The following is a 20,411-nucleotide window of genomic DNA, read 5'->3' on the forward strand; positions in this document are numbered from 1 at the left end:
CTCCGGAGGGGTCTGTGTGAGCAGGGAGGGAGCTCCTGGACCCGCTCCTCGGGTTCAGCCTGCGCTTGCTGGAGCAGCCTGGGCCTGCAGCCATCCCAGAGGTGCTAGCTGGGGCTCAGAGCTTGAAGCTGGGGGAAATGTTTAGTCGTGAGGTAAAGATGCTGTTATCATTGTGGCGTATTTCGTATGGTCAGAAAACCTTCACCACAGTGCTGAGTGCACTGACTCTACTCTTGTAGTTAAAGGTTGAGCTTTGTCAACTGTAGGGAGGAAATAATTGAAAATCAGACTGAAGCCTCACTGCTAGTTACGCAAGTGTGAGGCTCCTATAGGATGCTGATGATCACTGTTTCTTGTACTCGTCTCTCTAACTAGGTGTTCTTCTTTTGAGACCAGTGGGGCAACAACAGGCAAAATGACAGCTGTGAGGTATGAACAAGGGGCAGAGCCAACAGAAGCATCCGGGTGAGTGAAATGAACTGTGCCAGTGTGGGGGTTTGGGATTGAATATGCCAATATTCAATGTGTGGTCCCCTGTCTCTAGTTTCTTAGTGCTTCAAATATAATAAAGGGAATAATGATGCAGCGTTTGAAATTCATATAGCCTTTTTATCTTCCCCCCCTTGCCAATGCTGTTGTCTGAGAGGAAGGATATCTTTGAGAAAAATATGCTGCTGTGATTGACTTCTTGTAAGTAGTTAATAAGTGGCTAATGAATATCCACCCTTGGTATAATAAGCTCATGGCAGTAAAGTCTGCTCTTTTTTAGCATCCAGTCTGCCAAGAGACTTACCAGAGATTGTCAAGGTTTCTTGTAGAGTAAGATGCTCTTACTCTGCTCTCTTTAAAAGCCTCAAGTCTGAAGTTGCCTTTACCTGTGAGCAGTCAGAAAAGCTTATGCTCTATAGAGAGAGTATGTGTGTGAAGAAAATAATTTCTACTATGTCCTCCTTTTCTTCTCTCCTGCCCCAGTAGTCAAGGGCTAACTGTAGTAGCTTGTGGCAGAGAGCTTGTTCTGGCTTGGAGAAGTAGATGTAGAATGATCAGCAAAACAAACTCCCTCTGAGGAAAGCATTATCTAGAACTGAATTCTTGTGTGAGAGCACAATGCAAACACTGTACTTGGACTTGGCTTTTATTTTGTTGTTATGGGAAAGAATGTCTTCCTAACTCAAAACACTTCTGTTTCTCATTCTTATTGTGGCTTATTTTATTCACAGTAGAGGATAAGAAGGTGGCATTTAGTGCATTTCATGTGTCTACAAGTATAAGCAAGTGACCTGCAGCAAAATTGCTGTAGCAACAGCAGTAACATGCTTTAATAAGTGAAGCATTTCTGCTGTTCAATAAGTGTAAATGCCCAAGTGGATATTCCATAAGAATAGCTGGGAAGCAAACCTGAACAGCTACACATCATCAGAGCTTTACTTCAGCTCTAGGAGCAAAATGAGGACACTGGTGTCTGGAGATACTCGAGCTAAAAAATAAGGCATAAATACTGAAATAGTTGTGGTAGAATCATTCCTCTATTGAGGGTTATACTGAGTGCAGGTGGCAAAACACTAGTGCTGGCTGCTGAAACTGTAGGAAAAGCATCATTAAACTTCCTGCTTGAAAGGTGGTTAGCCCAGACTGCAGAGGCAGTGGAGGATGAAGAATACTTGAATCCACACTAATGCTTCAGATATGCTAGGCTGCCTCAGAACAGTGTGGAAATATCAGTATTGAATATGTGTGTGTAGCTGTTCCTGCCCAAGAAGCAGTGATGCCAGAGGCAAAGCCTCAGCAAACACTGTGTCTATCCAATTTGCACCACAGTATTTCTGTGGAAAAGGCTGAAATACAAACTTCTGGATTTGGATGTTACGCTTTTTCTCTGAAGTTGTCATGTGGCCTTCAAAAAACAAAACCTTGATCTAAAGAGACCCTTTTAAGGAAGTTATGGCAAGCAGCCACTACCCTGAAAATATGCTGTTCTAGCACTAGCTCAGCTGCTACTCTCGTCTTCCAGTTTCCGGTTTGGTATCCTGCTCTGTACAAAAACATCTTTGTGCTATGGCTTTTCCTGGTGAAAACATTAATTCTCTGAACAAGAAGTTTACTGTAATAGCATTAGTGTCACTTGGACTCTCTGAAGCCATTTTTCATATGTACATTTCTGGCACTTCTAGAGCCTGGACTGTTAAGTCCTTCGTGGGCTCTTGAATACCCTGCTTTAAAGCCCTTTATCCTACTGCTGAACACATCTGTCTCTTCTGGGGGGGAAAAAGGGAAAACTTTTGAGAGATGGATTGCTAATGGGAAATAGGTCACTACAAGCCAAAGGATTCTGCTGTGTCAATACGGGGGAAAGTCTTTCTTCCCCTGGTACTAGGCCTATACTCTGACTCAGGCTGTTGCTCACTGCCCAGGTGACAGTTAATTCTTTTTTTCTGGAACAACAAATAGTAGCAATATATTGAGCTGATGTCTGTATCACTGTGTGGCTTGTGTTATTCCTTTACCAGCTCTCCAACAGTAGAAGAGCCCACAGTAAAGATTGATGATGGTCGTGATGAGGATAACGAACCTGACAGCTGTTCCAAGTAAGCTAATGATATACTAAATTACTTGCTTACCTGCAAAAGTGGAATCTGCAGAACCAAAATAAGAAGATAGATGCCTTGCTGAAGTAAAGATAAGCCCAGTAAAATGCTTGATATTGATATTCGTTCTAGTACGTAGTTAAGACAAGTAAGTTGAGGAAGCTTCTTTATGACCGTGGAGATTAAAGCCCAACCCAAGAACCCAAACTTGTCATATTATGGAGAATGGGTAGTCCAAACTGCATTGATTAAATTTTTGCAAAGGAATGAATTTGTGGGAGCACAGAAGAATAAGTGCTGGTGAGAAAATGAGGTGAATGACTATCTGGAATAAACAATAAGCCTCATGGCCTTCATCAAGACTAAATTGTCTAAACTTTCTCGTGGTTAACTCTGTTCTTGAAGTAGTTATTTTCTAACAGTGTTTAGCTCATATCACCATGTTACTGACTCTTATAGCAAACTTTGTCAAGTCAGTTACAAGTCAATGGATTTGTTTCTCTGTTCCTGCAGCTCAAGAACAGCAAGACTAAGCCTGTTATCTTACTTATTCCATGTGACATGTTTTTCTAGATTTCGGGAGTTGACATTTACTAATGTATTTCACAAAAGCTTTAAGGTAAACATGTAAGCAAACGTGCCATGTTTTCTTCAATGAGCTTAACATGTTGGCAGGCAGAATTGGAGTTGTATGTATATATATTTCAGTCTGTAGTGTACCTAGTAGAGGTACTTGTCCATAGACTGTGGAAGCTGGAGTCTTGTTGTACCTACTTCAGTTGCATTCTGAGTTGACTGGACAAAGACGTAGACCAACAAACAGTGTAATTATGGCAGTGTTTCCTTAGATATTTGACATTCATAAATGCAAGGAAAACCTTCTATATGCCAAGCTGCTTCTAGGACAAGACATATTATAACATCCTTGACTTCTGTAAGAAAAGTGGCTACTATAACCAAGTATTGCCTTCCTGCTTAAGGATGTAGATGTTTGCTGCTTAGACCTTGCACCTTAATTTAAAATAAGAACATAATAATGAAGAGTGTGGGTGAATTCAGTAACCCCAGCAAGATGCTGCCTCAGAACTTCAAAGGTATCTAGCTGTGTCTTAAACTGAGTTATTGAGATGTACCTAGTGAAATGCAATGCTGAAGTCATTCTAGAGGAAACAGGTATCTTAGACAGGATCACTGGGGTGCAATGTGCATTATTGAGCAGACAAAACCTTCTTGTAGAAGTGCAAAAGAAATCTACCAGTACTTTTTGTCAGTATGCTAGTACTTATGGTAAGTCCTACTATTAATAATATGCTTGGAAAAGGTGTTTTCTTTTAAGTGTCTAAGACAAGACTTGGTGCTTACAGTAGTTAAGTAATCTTGGGATTACTTAGCAGACTGGCAATCTGTTTTTTAAACTCTCAGAACTGGGGGTGTTCAGGTTCTGCACCAAGAACTTCTACCTTAATTCTCAGTGTAACCTGAAGAGACTTCACGTCAATGAGAGAGTTACATAAAGGCCTGTCTCTAAACCAGAGGGCTTAAAGCAAACCGAAGAGGCAACAAAATCTACTGTAACTGAAAATGGGAGCTGTGATTAAAGATAACTCTCACAACTGGAAGAATTTGACTTCACAAACTTACTTAAAAGGCACGTGGGTTTTCAACCTGAAAGCCCAACTGATATTTCCTTTTAAAGGTAGAAGTGGGATTTGTATTCCTCTATTCCAAGAGCACAGGAGCTATTAACAAGTGCAGCTTTTTCCGGACCTAGGAAAAAAAATGATCTGATATAATGACCTAATGTATCAAAAAAGATCCCTTAAGAGATGTTTAGCCTCCAGTTTTCCTCTTGACCAATAGTTATTTTAAAAGCCCACTTCTTATAGCTTATTAAGCCAGAATTCTAGTGTCGCTGGAATTGTGACACTGTATAATGTTACAGATAAGTGCATACTGCTGTGCTTCTAGGGTCTGTAAACTGATTAATACTCTTTCTAACAAGTGGTGAAAGCATTGTTATCAAGTACTCTCTTAACCTATATGCTTTGTGATTGCAACTGAATAATCTCCTCTTAAAGAAACCACTACTGTACAGAATACTAAAACCAAAAGAACGTGAACAAAAGGGTATAACAGTGCTCTTGTGGCTAATACCTGTAGCAAAATGTCACTTGTCTTGATGTCAGTTCTCTTGTCTTTCAGTGCAATTAGGAGAAGAATTTCCCCGTTTGTGATGTCATTTGGATTCAGGTAAAAGCTCATGCTTGTAATGATATATGGGCAAGGTAAAAATAGTCCTCATTTCTGGTGTAAGAACTTGGAGAGTTACAACAGTAACTCCAGCCTGCTTTTCTGAAAAGTACTGAATGCCCTGTCACCCCCAGAAAGGGTGACTTGAGACAAGTACTGGGTTTGAAAAATAAGTCTTAAGCAGATATGACTTAATTCTCCAAGGAGAGCTGAAAGTCAGAACTGTAAATGCCATTGACTGGGATAGAATGCCTGTAACAGCTTATTCTAGGCTGGCAGCCTTTGAGCAAACAGTTGGTCAGCTGTATACAGTCTGTGTGCTGGAACAAGGTAAACTCTTAAAGACAGTTATTTTTAAGGGACTGCATTAAGTCACAAGTGGGAAGGAAATTGAGTAAGATGAAAGCACTGACATTTGTGTGCCTTAAAGCGTTCGAGTTTGTACTGTTTCTAGGTAGCTGCAGAATTATAAGGTAATAAGTACAGCTGTGTCTGAGGTAAATGTAGAGTTCCACATGGATGATGCTTTCTCTGCAGGTCACTTAAAAATGCAATTAGAATCCTTCAGCTGCTAATTAAGCAGGCCTCAACCTATGTAAGAGGACAAACTCTTGCTGGAACAGCTTAAGAAGAAATCTGAGATTTACTATTCAGTTGATAAACGTCAGCAATTCATTCCTACCTCTCAAGTTGACTTGTATTTTTCTCTTTGCAGAGTATTTGGAGTAGTACTTATCATTGTGGACATTACAATCGTTATTGTGGATCTGGCTATCAGTGAGAAAAAGAAGGGTGTTAGAGAGATTCTTGAAGGTGTTTCCCTGGCAATAGCACTCTTCTTTCTCATCGATGTTCTTCTGAGGGTGTTTGTTGAAGGGTAAGACATGGGCAGAAATTAAGTCAGAATGGCAAATCCTCAGGCTGGGAAAGAAGCAAAAGTTCAGGCTAGAGCTATGAACATGGATGCCTTGTAGGCAAATTTTCTGGTCAAAGACAATAGCAACATCTTGGCTGTGTATATTGGCTGTTACCCTTCTATAGAACAATCTGTAAGTGCTTTTGGTATAAGTGAGTGATTGGAAACTACATCAACTTTGCCGTATCTTACATATGTAAATCAGGTGTAAGATTACTTTTAGTGAAACTTCGGTGCTTAGTGCTAAGAACTAGTTCAGGAGAGCTTCTCTCTAGCAGTAGCTCTGTATAGATGATTCTCTTCCTGAAAATGTATTTCAGTCTTTGGACACCTGTCTAAAACTCTCCTTGGTTTCAGCTTCAGGAACTATTTCTTGTCCAAGCTGAATATTTTGGATGCATTCATAGTGGTGGGCACTCTGTTAATTAATATGATGTACTCCTTCTCAGACCTTGCTGCTGCAGATCAGATACCAAGGTAAGAATGGTATGGTAGCTGGTAAGTGTGAGCTCTTTTCTTGATAGTCTTCTAATAATTTTCTTGGGCACCTCTAAGCTAGACATATGCATACTAGATCACATACTAATCACTGATAGTATTTCATGGTACTAATGAAGGATAGACACATGTAACTTTGGTCCACAGTTATATTGTCTCTGTCTCATAGGCAGAGGTGATATGAACATATCAGGTGGGGTAACTAAAAGTGAGTAGTGAGGCCATAAAATGCTCTGACTCAAGTAATTTTTGGGGAAAGGTGTTCAGCAGCCCTGATAGAGAGGATCTGAAGGCCAGAAAGAAAAGTTGGATTATAATAGGAAATGAAACAGACAACTGAGGGAGGATCTCCATCTAATGGGTCTTGAAATAGAAAGAGTTGCCAAACTGTCTGGTTTCCTTCACTTTGCTTTCCGAAAATCCTTATGGTAACATATGTTGGATTTTTCAGCCATATCCTAGGGAGAGAAAACATGCTGTTTATGTGCATAAGCTAATTCAAGTCTTATTTCCTTCTGATTTCTGTAGCTTGAATCAGATAACCTGTGAGAGGAATCCATTCCTGACGGAGACAGAACTACACCTTTAAGATTAGTTTATTTGCACAAAGTTTGATTTAGTGAAACTTGTTTGTATCAGCCAGGGAAAGAAGTTGAGCTCTTTCTAAAAAAAAAAAAAAAAAAAAAAAAATCGAACACCCCCCATATTCAGCTGACTAATTGGCATAAGGGGGGAACATTATTCCAGAAGAAACCAACTCAAAGTTTAGTTATTGAAGAATCCAGTGTTGGACAAACATCTGTAAGTACTAGTTGTCTCTTCAAATGCTGACTAACCTCAGGTTTCAAAAGTAAAACTGTCAAAGAATAGCAGCCTCAGTCATAAAGCCTTTTTCCTTCTAGGTTGTCTTAAACATTCCTCTGAGTTTTTAATGATTAATTCCCATTTCTATGACCAAATTTTTCTAAAGCAGCTTTCATCTTATGGCAGCATCCAGTTAGAGGTAGGAGAAAGAGCACTGTGACAGGGTAATGTGCATTGCTCTCTTTACTAGGCCGTGGTAGTAGTAGGCCTGATCCTGCACTGCCCCATCTGGTTATAGATTGGTGTGTGCAAGTTCCTTGTATTCTGACTTGCTGAAGTTGATGGGAATTTAGAATAGGCTTTTGACTGCATAAAGAGGAGTTCACGCTGATGCTCTCAGAAGACACTCAGCTGAGGCCTATCGTCTCACCTGTTCAATTCTTAAGGCTCTCTTTAAGGCTTCTCTTATTAAAGGTTCTTAAATCCTGTTCTGACCAAAATATTACTACCTGACACTAGATGATACCTCAAATTTGACCAAATCCCAAATTTGGAGATGAGGTGGTCTTCCCACTTAACACTCCAGTAGTGTCTACATAATCCAGCTAATTCCCAGTAGCCTAAGTGGGGTTTATAACTTCTCTTTCCTCATAGCCCTTCCTCAAGAAGCAAACAGCAGTCTTAAAGCATCTGATACATTTTAGAATAATTAGAATTTGAGCAGCTTTTATATGGGTGAGAACTAATATATGACAAGTGACACTTCAGTGACAGTCCATAGAGATAACATGCCCTGACAGAGAAGTATGGTTTCTATTTCTAATCTGGTCTAGCTGAGTGTGTGTTGGGATGAGTTAACTCTTTCCTTTAAGTATAACCTATAAAAGGACATTGAGGAATGAAAGCTGGGTATCAGTCTGGGATCTAATTGTTAACTGGTTGACTTCCTGAAGGGCAGAATGCAAACTGCTTTTGTCTTGAAGAGTTGCTTCTTAGAGTTGTGGTTCAGGCTGGGGAGAGGGACTGTGGAGTTTTCACCCCGGTGTTAGTTCATGTAATTTGCTGCTAGCTCCAAGGAAATTCTGTTTTCAACAGAGCAGGGTGATGCTGAGTTAGGAAGATGCTCAGGGGAAAACTGAAACTTTCCTTCAGGTGTCCAGGACAACCTGGTCTTGCTGACTTAAAGCTCCACAACAGTGTAGAGCAGACTGTGTCTTCAGCTCGAGGTTTGTCTCCCTTACTGTTGGTATTCACCAGGATTCTTACAAGTGTATCAAAACCTAAAATATGTGTGTGTGCTGCTTAAAGGTATTTGCTCACATACCTCCTTAAGGAAGGAAATTATGTTAGTTTGCCCTAGTGCCTGGGGGTGTGGGAAAGCAACTGCCCCTGTTCAGTCGTTTTGGTAGAACCGCTCACCTAAGCGTCTTGCCTGCTTCAAAGTTCAACAGCAGTTCAAAGTTCCTCAAACCAAACCAAGTGTTTAAGTTGCTGAATGATTAAACACAGGATATATGATCTTTTCTCAGATTTCTTAATCAAGTCATGATGTACATAGACTGTCTAACTGCTCTTTTCAGTAACTTTTCAGGTGGCTACATACACTTAAATGTAGAGTTGAGAATAAGTTTCGAGGAACAAGAATTTTGTTATGATAAGTAATGTTAATGGAATTAGTTGCTTGCTGGCCAGAGGTGCCTGTGGAAGTCTGTTTTAGCAAGTAGGCGATTTTCTAGTTCTGTTAGCTGTTCAGAACATGTACTCCCCAAAGCCCTTAACAATAGAACCTTGGTATTCTTCAAGCATAGTACTTTCTCCAAAATCAGCCTGAGGAGTCCTAATTCAATATATGAAACACAGCTTTAAACTGTCTCTGAAACAGCTTTTAAATAGCTTTATCCTTTGCCTCTATTTCTCTTCATTTCCTTTCATGGCGAATCTGGCATCTAGAATGGTTACTTTCCTCCGAGTTCTGAGAATTGTCATCTTGATAAGAATATTTCGCCTGGCTTCACAAAAGAAGCAACTTGAAGTGGTGACCAGGAGAATGGTAAGTTTGCCTCTTAATATATCTAGGCTATCACTACTGCTTCCAACTCTAGCTCTTTCTCCAGGCACCCTTCAATGGTAAATAGCAAGTCTGGCCACAGCCTATTGCTCTGCTATTGATAGTATTGCCCAAGCAGCACGTCTGTTCAGTTTCCCTGACAGGCTACCGGAGCTTTGTCTCCGACTTCAGCAGAGCTAGTAATTCTTAACTTTGCTCAAGTAAGCAGAAAATTGACCTGGAAGGCTGGCATATCAAAGTGATTGCAACACCACCATGTGTCTCAACTGGCAATTTCTAGCTTGTGTGGTACGTAGACTGTTTCCCCTCTTGTGGGGGAAGGTAGGAGTTTGAATGCTTCTGATGCTTTATTTTGGGTGAAAACAAAACAACCTTACTGTTGAAGCCCTATCCACTGTAAATACCTCTTATTTTCATCAGGGACATTAAAGTGGTACTTTAGGCTTCAAGAATATCCGATTGCTCAGCAATAACCCATTTTAGTTATGCTGCCCTTACCTTTTGTTCTTTCTTCCTTCAACCTCCAAACACTCAAATAACAATGACAGATGCATGCTGCAGTCTGTGAAGAATCTACAGTGTTCTTTTTACTAGAATAAACTTTGATACTTCAGGGTAAAAATTCTGTCCAGAACTTCTACCTAAAAGCTATGTTACTCTCAGCTGATGCTGCACACTTTGCTATAGCAAAATGAGGTTCTGCTGCTCAGGCTTAACTTATGAGTCTAGTCGATGGCTGATTTTTCCTGGTAACTGGCAATATTCGGTGATCTTTGGCATTCCTGTGGCAGACTCTCTTTTTTTTGCCAGGTCTCTGAAAACAAGAGGCGTTATATGAAAGATGGCTTTGATCTGGATCTCACTTATATTACTGGTTTGTATAAACAAATGTCACTTTGCAGCATGTTAATCCTGCTAAGCCTTGTTCTTCACTTAATAAGAGTTTGATGTGACATACAGGCAATGTTTTAGACTAAGGAAACTTATGTATGAAGTCAAATCAGGCCTACTCCTTTTTTGTGGGATTTTGAAATACGGATTCATGACTCTGGCACTGTTCTCAAGACTTAGCCCTCTGGGAGAGAGTTGAACATGCTGTATGTAATGACAGAAAATCTCCTGAGGCCTAGGGAATCAGAGCTGAGAAACTATTGACTTAGAGTATTTTTGCTTCTGATTCTGTGCAGACTGCCATTAATGGTGTCTGATGCTTTGGGAAGCACTATTTGTCTTGCTCTAGTTATGCTAAATGTAGAGGAAAGCCTCTCAGAAATGGGTAGGTTGTTCTTATAATTAGGGTAGGAATAAGACATTTTATAAGGATGTTGCTCAATCACGTAGTTCTTACGTGTAGGGGAGCTTTCTGCTGTTACTGCTGATTGCTGTCTTCTCCACAGATCGAATCATTGCGATGTCATTTCCATCTTCTGGGAAGCAGTCTTTCTACAGGAACCCCATAAAGGTAAAAATCTCATCTACCAAGTTCAGTCTTTCTGAAACTCATTTCTTTTATAGGTTCCCTCTAATTTACATGTGGGCTAGATTGTGTCAGTCCTAGTTCTGCTGGCGTGGATGGTTGGAATGACTGACTGATGGTCTCCACTGTGCTGTTTGTGTTGTAGTGCCTCAGCTAAGCCTAGTGGGATGTATCTCAGTGTGGACACATTGGTATTCTGATGCTCCCATTCCTTGGGAATGCTTTGGAGAATTAAGGCAGTTCTGTCCCAGGCTAGTAATAGTGATAAGATCTATTCAACTAAAAGTTGTTTAAAAGGTCTGCATAATGTCCTTTTCAGAGATGCTACCTAATTTTGTAGAAACATATATAGGGTAAGGAAGATAGTTGCAGTAGTACTTTTGTTCCAGACAAGAACCTGAGTTGGAAAGGCTTGCTTTGAACAGTCCAGGGGCTGTTCATGAATGCAGTTGCTGATCCCATGTGGGGGGTTGAGGTGGCAGTGGAAATAAGGAGTAGAGCACTAACTACTCTGAACCATTATTTTGTTATTGCTTAGGAAGTTGCAAGATTCTTGGACACCAAACATCCAGACCACTATAAAGTTTACAATCTCTGCAGTAAGTATGTTTAGCTACTGACTACATTGAAATATTGGTAAAGAGAAATGCATCTCTTCAAGGTATTCTGCTGCCAATAGCAGATCTCAAAAAATCTGTATCCAATCAAAAAGTGCACATCTGTCTCTGACTACATTCTGTCTTGAATGTGGCTATTGACTGTACCAGAGCTTGCAAAGCTAATCTAATATTGTACTGAAGCTTGCAAAGGAGATACTGGATGTCTTGCAGTTTTGACTTCCTTGTTCATGCTGAAAAATTGCTTCAGTGTTCCAAAGTTCTTATTAAAAATAAAAGTTGAAAACTAAACCTGGGCTAAAACTTAAGGTGATGTTGGGGAATCTTCTAATGTAGGCTTAGAAGAATGAAGTGGAGAATAGTTAAAAGCTATTCTGTTTAGAAGTGGCTAAAAAAAATTCTTCATAAACAACTATTTTGAGGTTCCTGCTTCATAGCAGTGTGTCAGAAGTGGAAGCAAAGTATGTTCTAGAAGCAGTGATACTTGAAGTCATTAAAAAGTAAAACTGTCCTCTGGCCAGCAGAGAGATGGATAGGAGAGGTCAGATGGGGGATGCGGTGTTAGTGGCTTTTTACCACTTTGCCTGCAGGTTGTTGCTGTGGTTGACCCTGACACTACATCAGAACAATAACTTTCAGATTCCAAGTAATCTCTCTGGAAAGGAATGACCCTCTGCACCTGGAGATAAAATTTAAGTGAGAAGTGTTAAACTAGAAGCTAAACAATCATGGCTGTAGCCAAATTACCTCACAGGTTTTTTTCATTACACAACTGTCCTTTAGAAATTAGTATATGCTCAAACCAGCGGTTGTGTGTCACAAGCCACTTTCTTTGTTGCAATCCTCTTCCCCTTCCTGGCATAACTTCAGTTCTTTTCTTGTAGGTGAGAAAGGTTATGACCCCAAGTACTTTCACTACAGGGTGGAAAGGATATTTATTGATGACCACAATGTCCCAGCACTACAGTGAGTCTTGTCAAGAACTACATTGCAATAGTTCTGTGTAGGTGTTTACGTTGATGCACTAATTTTCCTCTTGTTTAGGGACATGCTGAAATTCACTGGCAGTGTTCGTGAATGGATGAGTCAAGATGAAAAGAACATCATAGCAATTCATTGTAAAGGAGGCAAAGGTAGAATTTCTCATGTGTAGTCTGTGTATGCTACAAATTGCACTTCATTGTTATTATAGCTTCTTAGATGTAAGTATGGCCCTACTGTGAGATGGGGTTACAGTGTAACTTAACAAACTCTTCAGACACTGACTAGCAACAGTATAATACTGTGTTTAGTATTACAGAACCCATAGGACGCACTCAATCCCCTTTTCCAGATCATTGGTAAGATATTAAACAGAACTGGCCCCAGTACTGAGGCCTGCAGACACCAGTGGTGACCGGCCACCACTGGATGTAGCTCCATTCACCACCACTCCCTGGGCCTGATTATCCAGCCAGTTTTTCACCCACTGAAGAGTGCATTTGTCTGAGCCATGAGCAGCCAGTTTCTGCAGGAGAATGCAGTGGGAAATGGTGTCAAAGGCTTTACTAACATCCAAGTAGGTAACATCTACGGTCTTTCCTTCATCTACTAAGCACGTCATCTTCTCAAAGAAGGAGATCATATTGGTCAAGCAGGACCTGCCCTTCATAAACCCATGCTGGCTGGGCCTGATCCCCTGGTTGTCCTGTGTGTGTTATGTGATGGCACTCAAGATGATCTCCTCTATAACCTTACCCCCCTAGAATGTTCTGGGTGCTGCTGGATCTTAAGATGCATGCTGTATTAGGTGATGAAGTCTTATGGAAAAAAGATAGTCAAAGCTACCTTATATGAGCTAACCTGCAGGTGCTATCTGCAACCAGTAGTAGTGTGGGAGCTGTTGAAATGCATAAATAACTGCAAGTAAGCCAAACTTCCCTGCAAACACATGCCAAGCACCTGCTATTACTATCTGTTAAGCAAATACTTGTTAAGGAACAGGTAGTTCCTTAACATTAAAAAAAGTTGTCCCAAGATGAAGCTCTGTTTTAAAAGGTTTCGCAAAACTGAATGTTGAAGCTACAGCTTGAAGAACAAATGTAGGGAGGGTGACTTGACCTCTGAGATTTTAAATTAAAAACTGAAACTATACAGGATTTTCATGCTAGCAGACTTGATGGCTTCTTAGTATGGTTGTGGGAAAATAGTTGGGGCAGAGAAACAACTCTGGGACTTCTAGCATTGGGAAATGCTAGTTTATAGCCTTGTTCAGTAGAGTGCTATCCTCTATCCCCTGCTGAATGGAGAATGTAGATACTGACCAGTATCCTTAGTGTCTCTAGTAATATTACAAAGAAATGTGGGGACTGCTTTCAAGGAACAAGTTAAACTGTAGTATCTAGTCTTTAACTCATTATTCTCTGAAATACAGCTACTTGACTGTCACAACTCTTGAAATAGATGAGATCACAGGAGATGACTTCACCTTCACAAATCCCAAATACTTTTGAACTGCTGTAATTTAACTTGTCTCATACTTCTAATACAGGCAGGACTGGAACGATGGTCTGTACCTGGCTAATAGACAGTGACCAGTTTGAAAGTGCAAAGGTAAAAGCTGTTTTTTTTTGTTTAGTATACAAAATGCTCCTTAGAATCTACTGAATTGGTGAAATGCAGTAATAGTCTGCAGAAAATTCTATACTAAAAAAAAGATTCAGTAAAAAATCTGTTTTAATAAAAGTTCTCGCAAATCTTGCTACTATGTAAATTCTGATGCAGTCTATTCTTGATCAGCAAGAACTGGGAAAGTAGCATTTAACAGGATACCAACTTGAAGCATTCTTATTGGAGGCAATAGAGGCCCTAATAGACCTAGGGCCTTGAGCAACAATGTAAACTGTAGGTGACTTCTGAACAAACTCTACTATTGATAGTGTCACTGTTTTTAAGTGGTCTTAAACAATTTTTTTCCCCAGTCTCCCTCCAAGTAGTGTGAGGCATCAAGACTTAACTTGTCTTGACAACCAGCAGAAAGCCCTTCTGGGGAAAGGCAGAAAGATCAGCAAGCCACAGCCAGGACAGGTGCTTATGCTGCTTTAGTATACCAGGTCTGGTATATCAGTCTGGAGACTTGGGATGCAGAAGGCCCAGGTCACTCAAGGTAGTCTGGGCAGACTGTATTCATTTAATCACTTGTTTTCCTCAGAGTCTGGTTTGTGAAGATCTGAACTAATGTTTGGCTTTGTCTGCCACAGACCACTTGAGAAATATAGAGGGTTCTAAAGAAATTGCTTAGAAGTCATTGCTCTCCCTCACTCTTTCATGGGTTACAGATTTAATGTATCTGACTTCCAAATTAGTACTTTCTTATTCTAGTTAAAAGTCTCCTTTAGAAGGTACCAGAACAACTATTGCATATTTTCACTTGCATTCCCATACTGGACTTGAGTAGTGTAGTTCTAGTTTAAAATCCACTTTTCAGGAAGGGGAATAGTGGTGGGATGGATATCTTAACCCTTGAAATTTTTTTCTTGTGTAGGAAAGCTTGGACTACTTTGGGGAGAGAAGAACTGATAGAAGCACAAGTACTAAGTTTCAAGGAGTTGAAACTCCATCCCAGGTAAGCTTGAGCAGGTTCAGTAACAGTAGCCAAACCAATACTAACCTTGTGAGTGCTTGTGCTGCCCCACATCCACTGCCTTGTTTCAGAGTTGTGAGTTTCTACTACTTCCTTAACTTTCTGTACTTTCTTTACTCTTTCTATAAGAGTTGGAAGGCTAACAACTGATAGAGTTGCATTGCATCTTTCCCTCTCCCCTTATGCCTTTCTCTTCCTAATAACATCAAATCTGAAGTATAGTATCTAAGATAACAGAATTCTTGAGATTAGAAAAGCTTTCAGTCCAACCCCACTGTTCAAGCAGGGTGAACTGGGAAAGGTTGCCTATGGATGTGTCTGGTCAGGTCTAGAATATCTGCACAGATGGAGACTCCACAACATGTCTGGGCACCCTCACAGGAGCATGACACTGTAAGACAATTGGGCTGTTTATCAAGGATGCACAGAAGCCTGCAGCCTAGCCTGTGATGGGGCCATGGCACAGATGTGGCTGGGTGGAGGAATGCATTCTCTACAGACTGTATTCACTGGGAAATACCACACAGGTTTTTTATCTCAGACCATGGGGCTTTGCTCATATTAATTCACTGTACCGTGTGATGGAGAGGTGTGAAGTAAATCTGGTGACAGAGGTACTTTAGTTGATGGTATAAGATAGAAGTACAACTGTCCTTCAGGATGTACTTCAGTAAAATGGAAGTATCTTGTATGTTTAAACATTCAGCCTCTTAAAACTACAATATAAAAGCTCCTCACTTCTTGCTGAACTAAAACATACAGAATTTCTCAAAACATGAAATTTAAATGCTGATTAAAAATGTAGGTGTTAAATTTGTCTAGAGGATTGTTTGAACTGGGGAGGGGAAGGATAACAAATGGCTTTCTTATTTTTGGGCTTTGGAGAGCTAAAAACTTAGAGTGGAAGACATAATTAAATCCTACTTCTGCCTAGAATTAATCTGTGTTGGGTACAGGATCTGCATAATGTGTCTGGTTTTCTTGTGTTACAGAGTAGGTATGTTGGGTATTATGAGATCCTGAAAAACAAGTATAACTTGAAACTCCCACCAGAGAGACAACTCAAAATAAAAAATCTCAAAATCCACACTATACATGGTAAGAACTCTTGAATTTGGGCATTCCTCTATCTGATAATTGTTTCCTATTACAGGCAGCTGATATCTACTGTCTCTCCTGCTAAGCCCATGATAGGAACACAGATTTACTTGGATTTGAGAATTTAAATGACACAGAATACAATGAAGAGTATTTTGGAGTCAGTTGCTCTGTGTTTTGCTTTCTGTGTGTCTGGTCAAATGATGGCTCACATACAACCTGCTCTGTTTTGGAAAGAGAATCGCTTTTCAAGTTTGACTAACTCCACATGTGGAACTGGATCCACTAATGTTTCTCAGCTTTATATACATGCCTGTTTCTGTACATGTGTACAGGTAATCTTAATCAAAGGCTGGAAGTTCATCCCTCATTGTTTTAGAAGACTTCAAACTGCAGTTCTTGTTCAGTCAGTGAAACTAGACTCTACATTAGCCTGTTCCACTAGTGGGATTCACTGCTACTTCAGTATACAATTTTCAACCACGGAATCCTGATTTACCTTTAGCATTTGAGTTCTCTAAAGTCTTTTGCAAGGCAGTCTGGAAAGAAGGCACTTTTGAATGGGATTGCACTTGGGTTTCATGACCATTTTTATGTTTCCAGCTAATGTGGGTGCTCTAGTATAATGCAATGCTTTCTTCCTAGGAGTTGGGAAGGGCAATGGAACTGATATGAAGGTGCAGATAATAACAAGGAAGCAGGTTGTACTAGAATGTGTATGTGCCAGTCAACAAAACTGCAGGGTGAGTACTGTGAAATCTCGTCATTTGAGTCACAGAAGCTGGAAGCTGACTTACAGGTCAAAAATGTCTTTGTACAGAAGTTGAATACTTGACGTAAAACTATCTAACTAAATGGATGAGGTAAATTCTGAGAGGATGAAAAAGCTAAGCTTTGCTAAGTCCTAGGAAAAGTAGTGGTAAGATAGTGAAGATTTCCCTAGGAGTCACTTAAACACAAATAGCTCACTCTGTCCTGAGTAGCTTAAACTGTTGGCTATTATTCTAGCAGTGCTGTTGTGTTTGTATACCATGAATGAATAGCTAGGTATTGTCATGAATTGGTTCCTTGTCTCTCTGCAGTAACTTCTCATAAAACAAACTTTATTCTGTTACCTAGCTCTTCTTTGATTCTGAAAGTGACTCTGTAGTCATTGGCTTGGAAGACTGCCCTGTTATAAGTGGTGATGTGAAAGTCAGATTTGAATCAGATTCTGTAAGTATAACAGTGTGAAGACCTTCACTTGGGTTTGGGGAGAGGCTGCAGTGCACACTGCAGCTGGGTCCTGGCTGGCTGGGTGGTGTGGGGCAGAACCTGTTTTTTCCCAGTGACTCCTGCTGTGTAGGGTGGTCTCACTGTGCACTGAGGGATGCAGCAAGTGGTGCTACTTCAGCCTAGGCAAGCAGGGGAGTCATCTGGCTGTTCATACAGCAGTGTGATCAAGATGTCTTAGTTGAGTACCTGCTTCTAACATGAGGCTCTTACCTCATTGTATTGAGTGACCTAGTACTGAAATAATTGCAGTGAAAATAGTGATCTGTGTGTGATATTGGAATCTTCAAGTGTACTGATTCTGGCACTTAATCCTTAACAAGTGCTTAATCCTTTGTGTTTAGGATCTCCCAAAAGGCTATGATGACTGCCCATTCTTCTTCTGGTTCAACACTTCCTTTATTGAAAATAACAGGTAAATGATCATTGTAACTGTCTCCAGATCTTAACTTCTGGTGTCTGAACTGAGCTGAAAGTTCATAAATATAGTAAAGCTGAGATAGGCTTGATGAGCCAGCTGTCTTAACTTCCAAGTTGGTACTGGTCTTTGACCCTCAGCTGTAACTTATGAGCACGCAGCTTCTTGCACTGTGCTAAGTATTTTAAACATATGTGAAGTTTTTATCTTAAGCCACTGGACTATTTCGTCAGTGCTCTAAGCATTGTTAATGAATTTTAAGTCAAAAATCTAATGGTAACTATTCAAATCTGCCGTCCTCTATCAGACGGCTGCCTAAAAGGCTGGAACTCACTCAGTAGCTTAGCAGGCAAACATTAAGACCACACTTGGAAGTACTGATGCTTGGGATCCAAAGAAAGGCTCTCTTATGGTTTCTCATGTTTTTGATAAAGTTAGAAATTACTGTGGTTTTGCTTGCTGAGACTAGAACTCCTGGGAAAGCTCCAGCCAGTGAAAGTTGGACTTGTCTGTCTTGCTTGGGGAGTGATGTAGAAATGCGAGACAGGAGATCCTTATCTTCTGTCTAACCTGCTTTGACAGATTTAGGCAGAGGAACAGTGAACTTGACATAGGAAATAAAATTACTGTGTTCTCCATGACTGGAATAGAAAGGAAACAATTTTTACTGAACTGATCCTGTCAGAGTATGAGGAGAGGTAGCCTCTGGTCTGTTTGTAACTGTAAACTTAATATGCTGAACCAGCAATGCACCTTGCTATCTAGGTGCAGACACTCGTTAGACCAGGCCAGTGCCAGGAGAAATGTATGCCTACTGTCTGACAGCCCTGAAACATTGCCATTTTGAGAGTTTTGCTGAAGTGCTTTGTTTACTCCAGAACGAGGGAGGATGCCCCACCAGGCCTTCATTTCTCCCTTCCTGCCCAGAGAATTCTGGTAGACCTGAAGTGAACTAGGTCTGATCAGAAGTGAAACAGCTCTTAAGGCAGTACTTCTATTTCTATATCTCTAATTCAGCTATAGCTGATGTGCAAGAGCTTTTAAATGATAACTAGATGTGAATTTAGTAAACATTAAAATTGGAGAATGTACCCGATGAAGTTGAGCACTGAATTGAATCCTTAGCTTTAGGAAGATCAATTACTAAATTAGTGACTCTCGCAACCTATCAGGAGACCTTGAGCTGAATGCAACATTAATTTTACTCTAACAGTCTTGCATTGTGGGGCTCTGGGAGGGGTGGATGTGGAACCAACCCAAAAACCCATCAGGTTGACTTTGTTTCTCAGACTATTTCAGATGCAAATTGTTGTGCAGGCATGGCTGATGTGTGTTTCAATTCAAGATCTGGGGCTGTATTTCATATTCCAGGGCTGAGCTTGAAACTTCTGGGGATGGCTGAATGGAAAAGCATGTCTTAGGTTGTTAAGATATATTACCGAATTTTGTCTTTCAGACTTTACCTTCCCAGGAATGAGCTGGATAACCCTCACAAGTCTAAAACTTGGAAAGTCTATAGCGAGACATTTGCTGTGGAGGTGAACTTTATTGATTCATAAGGGAAATCTGAAAGAAGGGAAACATGTAAAACTCTTTCCTGGAGAATGTCTTGCTGTTTCAGTATAAAGTGATGCAGTCTAATTTTCATGTACTTAATGTATATCTGTGTAGATACAACTTCTCAAATAAAGTTACATGAAGTTCTGTTGTGCAGGAAAATAATACTCTGAAGAGTTATTTAGTATCAGCTAACTGTCACATCATCCTTAGGAGTTTAGGTATCTCTGCATACAGGTATTTCCTGTTTTAGTAATCTAAGCTAATTGCTAGTCTTTAAGCAATATCATTAACCCAAGAGTGGGTGAAGACCAGCAATCTGCATGAGACTGAAAAAATCTGACACATCTCCCTCAGCACCAGGGTTTTCCACAGATCAGTAGAATATGGGAATTTTGAGGGAGAAATATTAGTCTTCCTATGTCAGATTACTGCTGCTTGAGTAGAAGCCTTGGTATTAAACTGCTCTTCATCAGGAGTCATTGGTTTAGGGGTTTGAGCAACATGTGTCCTGGGAGCTGCCTGTGGGGGTTGGAGACTGCACAGCTGCTTTTCTACTGCTGTACCTCCCCACAAAGGGCTGCGATGGCCACATGCCCTAAGGCTTAAGTTTGTGTCTTATCAGCTCAGGAGCATGACAGCTGCCTGGGATCACTTCGTGAGGCTTGCCTTAATATCTGCACGTGGTGGGTTTGATCTGTGCACCTGCCCATTTGAGCTAATAGTGCAAATGCTCACTGACCCCTCTTGAGCTGTACTAAGACCTGTAATTCACAACTTCCAGGAGACTTATTCTGCTTCCAAATGTTCTCAGCAGTGCAGCTCTTCTACGGAGACTATATCTTCCTCAATGTGAAATATGTTCAGGTGTTAGCTTCTTGATTCTGTTGCTTCCTTAGTCTTTAAATTGTTGGGAACCAAGAGTGGAAGGGAAGTAATGTAGCTTTACAGTTAATAGGGTAAGCAGAGGTCACATACCTTCCATGTGCTCACTTGGGGATAGTGGTATGAAGTACTCGTGTGGACTGAACTTTTGCTATTGTGTAATTATCTAGGACTTAGGAGCTGGGCTCTTGGAAGCTGCTTCTATCAGCACTGTACTTCAAGTGTGGAGGCTAAAGCCTGTCTTGAATGACCAACAGAGTCCCATCACTTGTTTGCAGGCCTAGGTGCAGGATAGAGTGAGCCTGGGTCACTTAAGTACATGTAGTCCAAGCTCCTGTGTAAAA

The 20,411-nt window shown here is 40.5% G+C and overlaps 1 protein-coding gene across 2 annotated transcripts; it reads left to right on the forward strand.

The window, feature by feature from the left end:
• Window positions 1-17: 17 nt before the first annotated feature.
• LOC103762413 (phosphatidylinositol 3,4,5-trisphosphate 3-phosphatase TPTE2) lies at window positions 18-19,360 on the forward strand. Of its 2 annotated transcripts, none has more exons than XM_018071487.2 (19): window positions 18-152; window positions 392-465; window positions 2,508-2,585; window positions 4,788-4,835; window positions 5,551-5,712; window positions 6,109-6,228; window positions 9,004-9,103; window positions 9,932-9,995; window positions 10,519-10,583; window positions 11,137-11,197; window positions 12,100-12,181; window positions 12,260-12,348; window positions 13,746-13,807; window positions 14,739-14,819; window positions 15,830-15,935; window positions 16,581-16,678; window positions 17,055-17,150; window positions 17,552-17,622; window positions 19,082-19,360. In XM_018071487.2, the coding sequence occupies exons 1-19, from the start codon at window positions 138-140 to the stop codon at window positions 19,182-19,184; spliced, it is 1,575 nt and encodes a 524-aa protein (XP_017926976.2). In that variant the 5' UTR covers window positions 18-137; the 3' UTR covers window positions 19,185-19,360. The 2 variants fall into 2 exon arrangements, with proteins under 2 accessions (XP_017926976.2, XP_017926974.2); XM_018071485.2 differs by having other exon boundaries at window positions 42-152; window positions 376-465.
• The last annotated feature ends 1,051 nt before the right edge of the window (window positions 19,361-20,411 follow it).

This window comes from Manacus vitellinus, unplaced genomic scaffold (assembly GCF_001715985.3).
Source record: "Manacus vitellinus isolate BGI_N305 unplaced genomic scaffold, ASM171598v3 scaffold_2_pilon, whole genome shotgun sequence".
Lineage (NCBI taxonomy): Eukaryota > Metazoa > Chordata > Aves > Passeriformes > Pipridae > Manacus > Manacus vitellinus.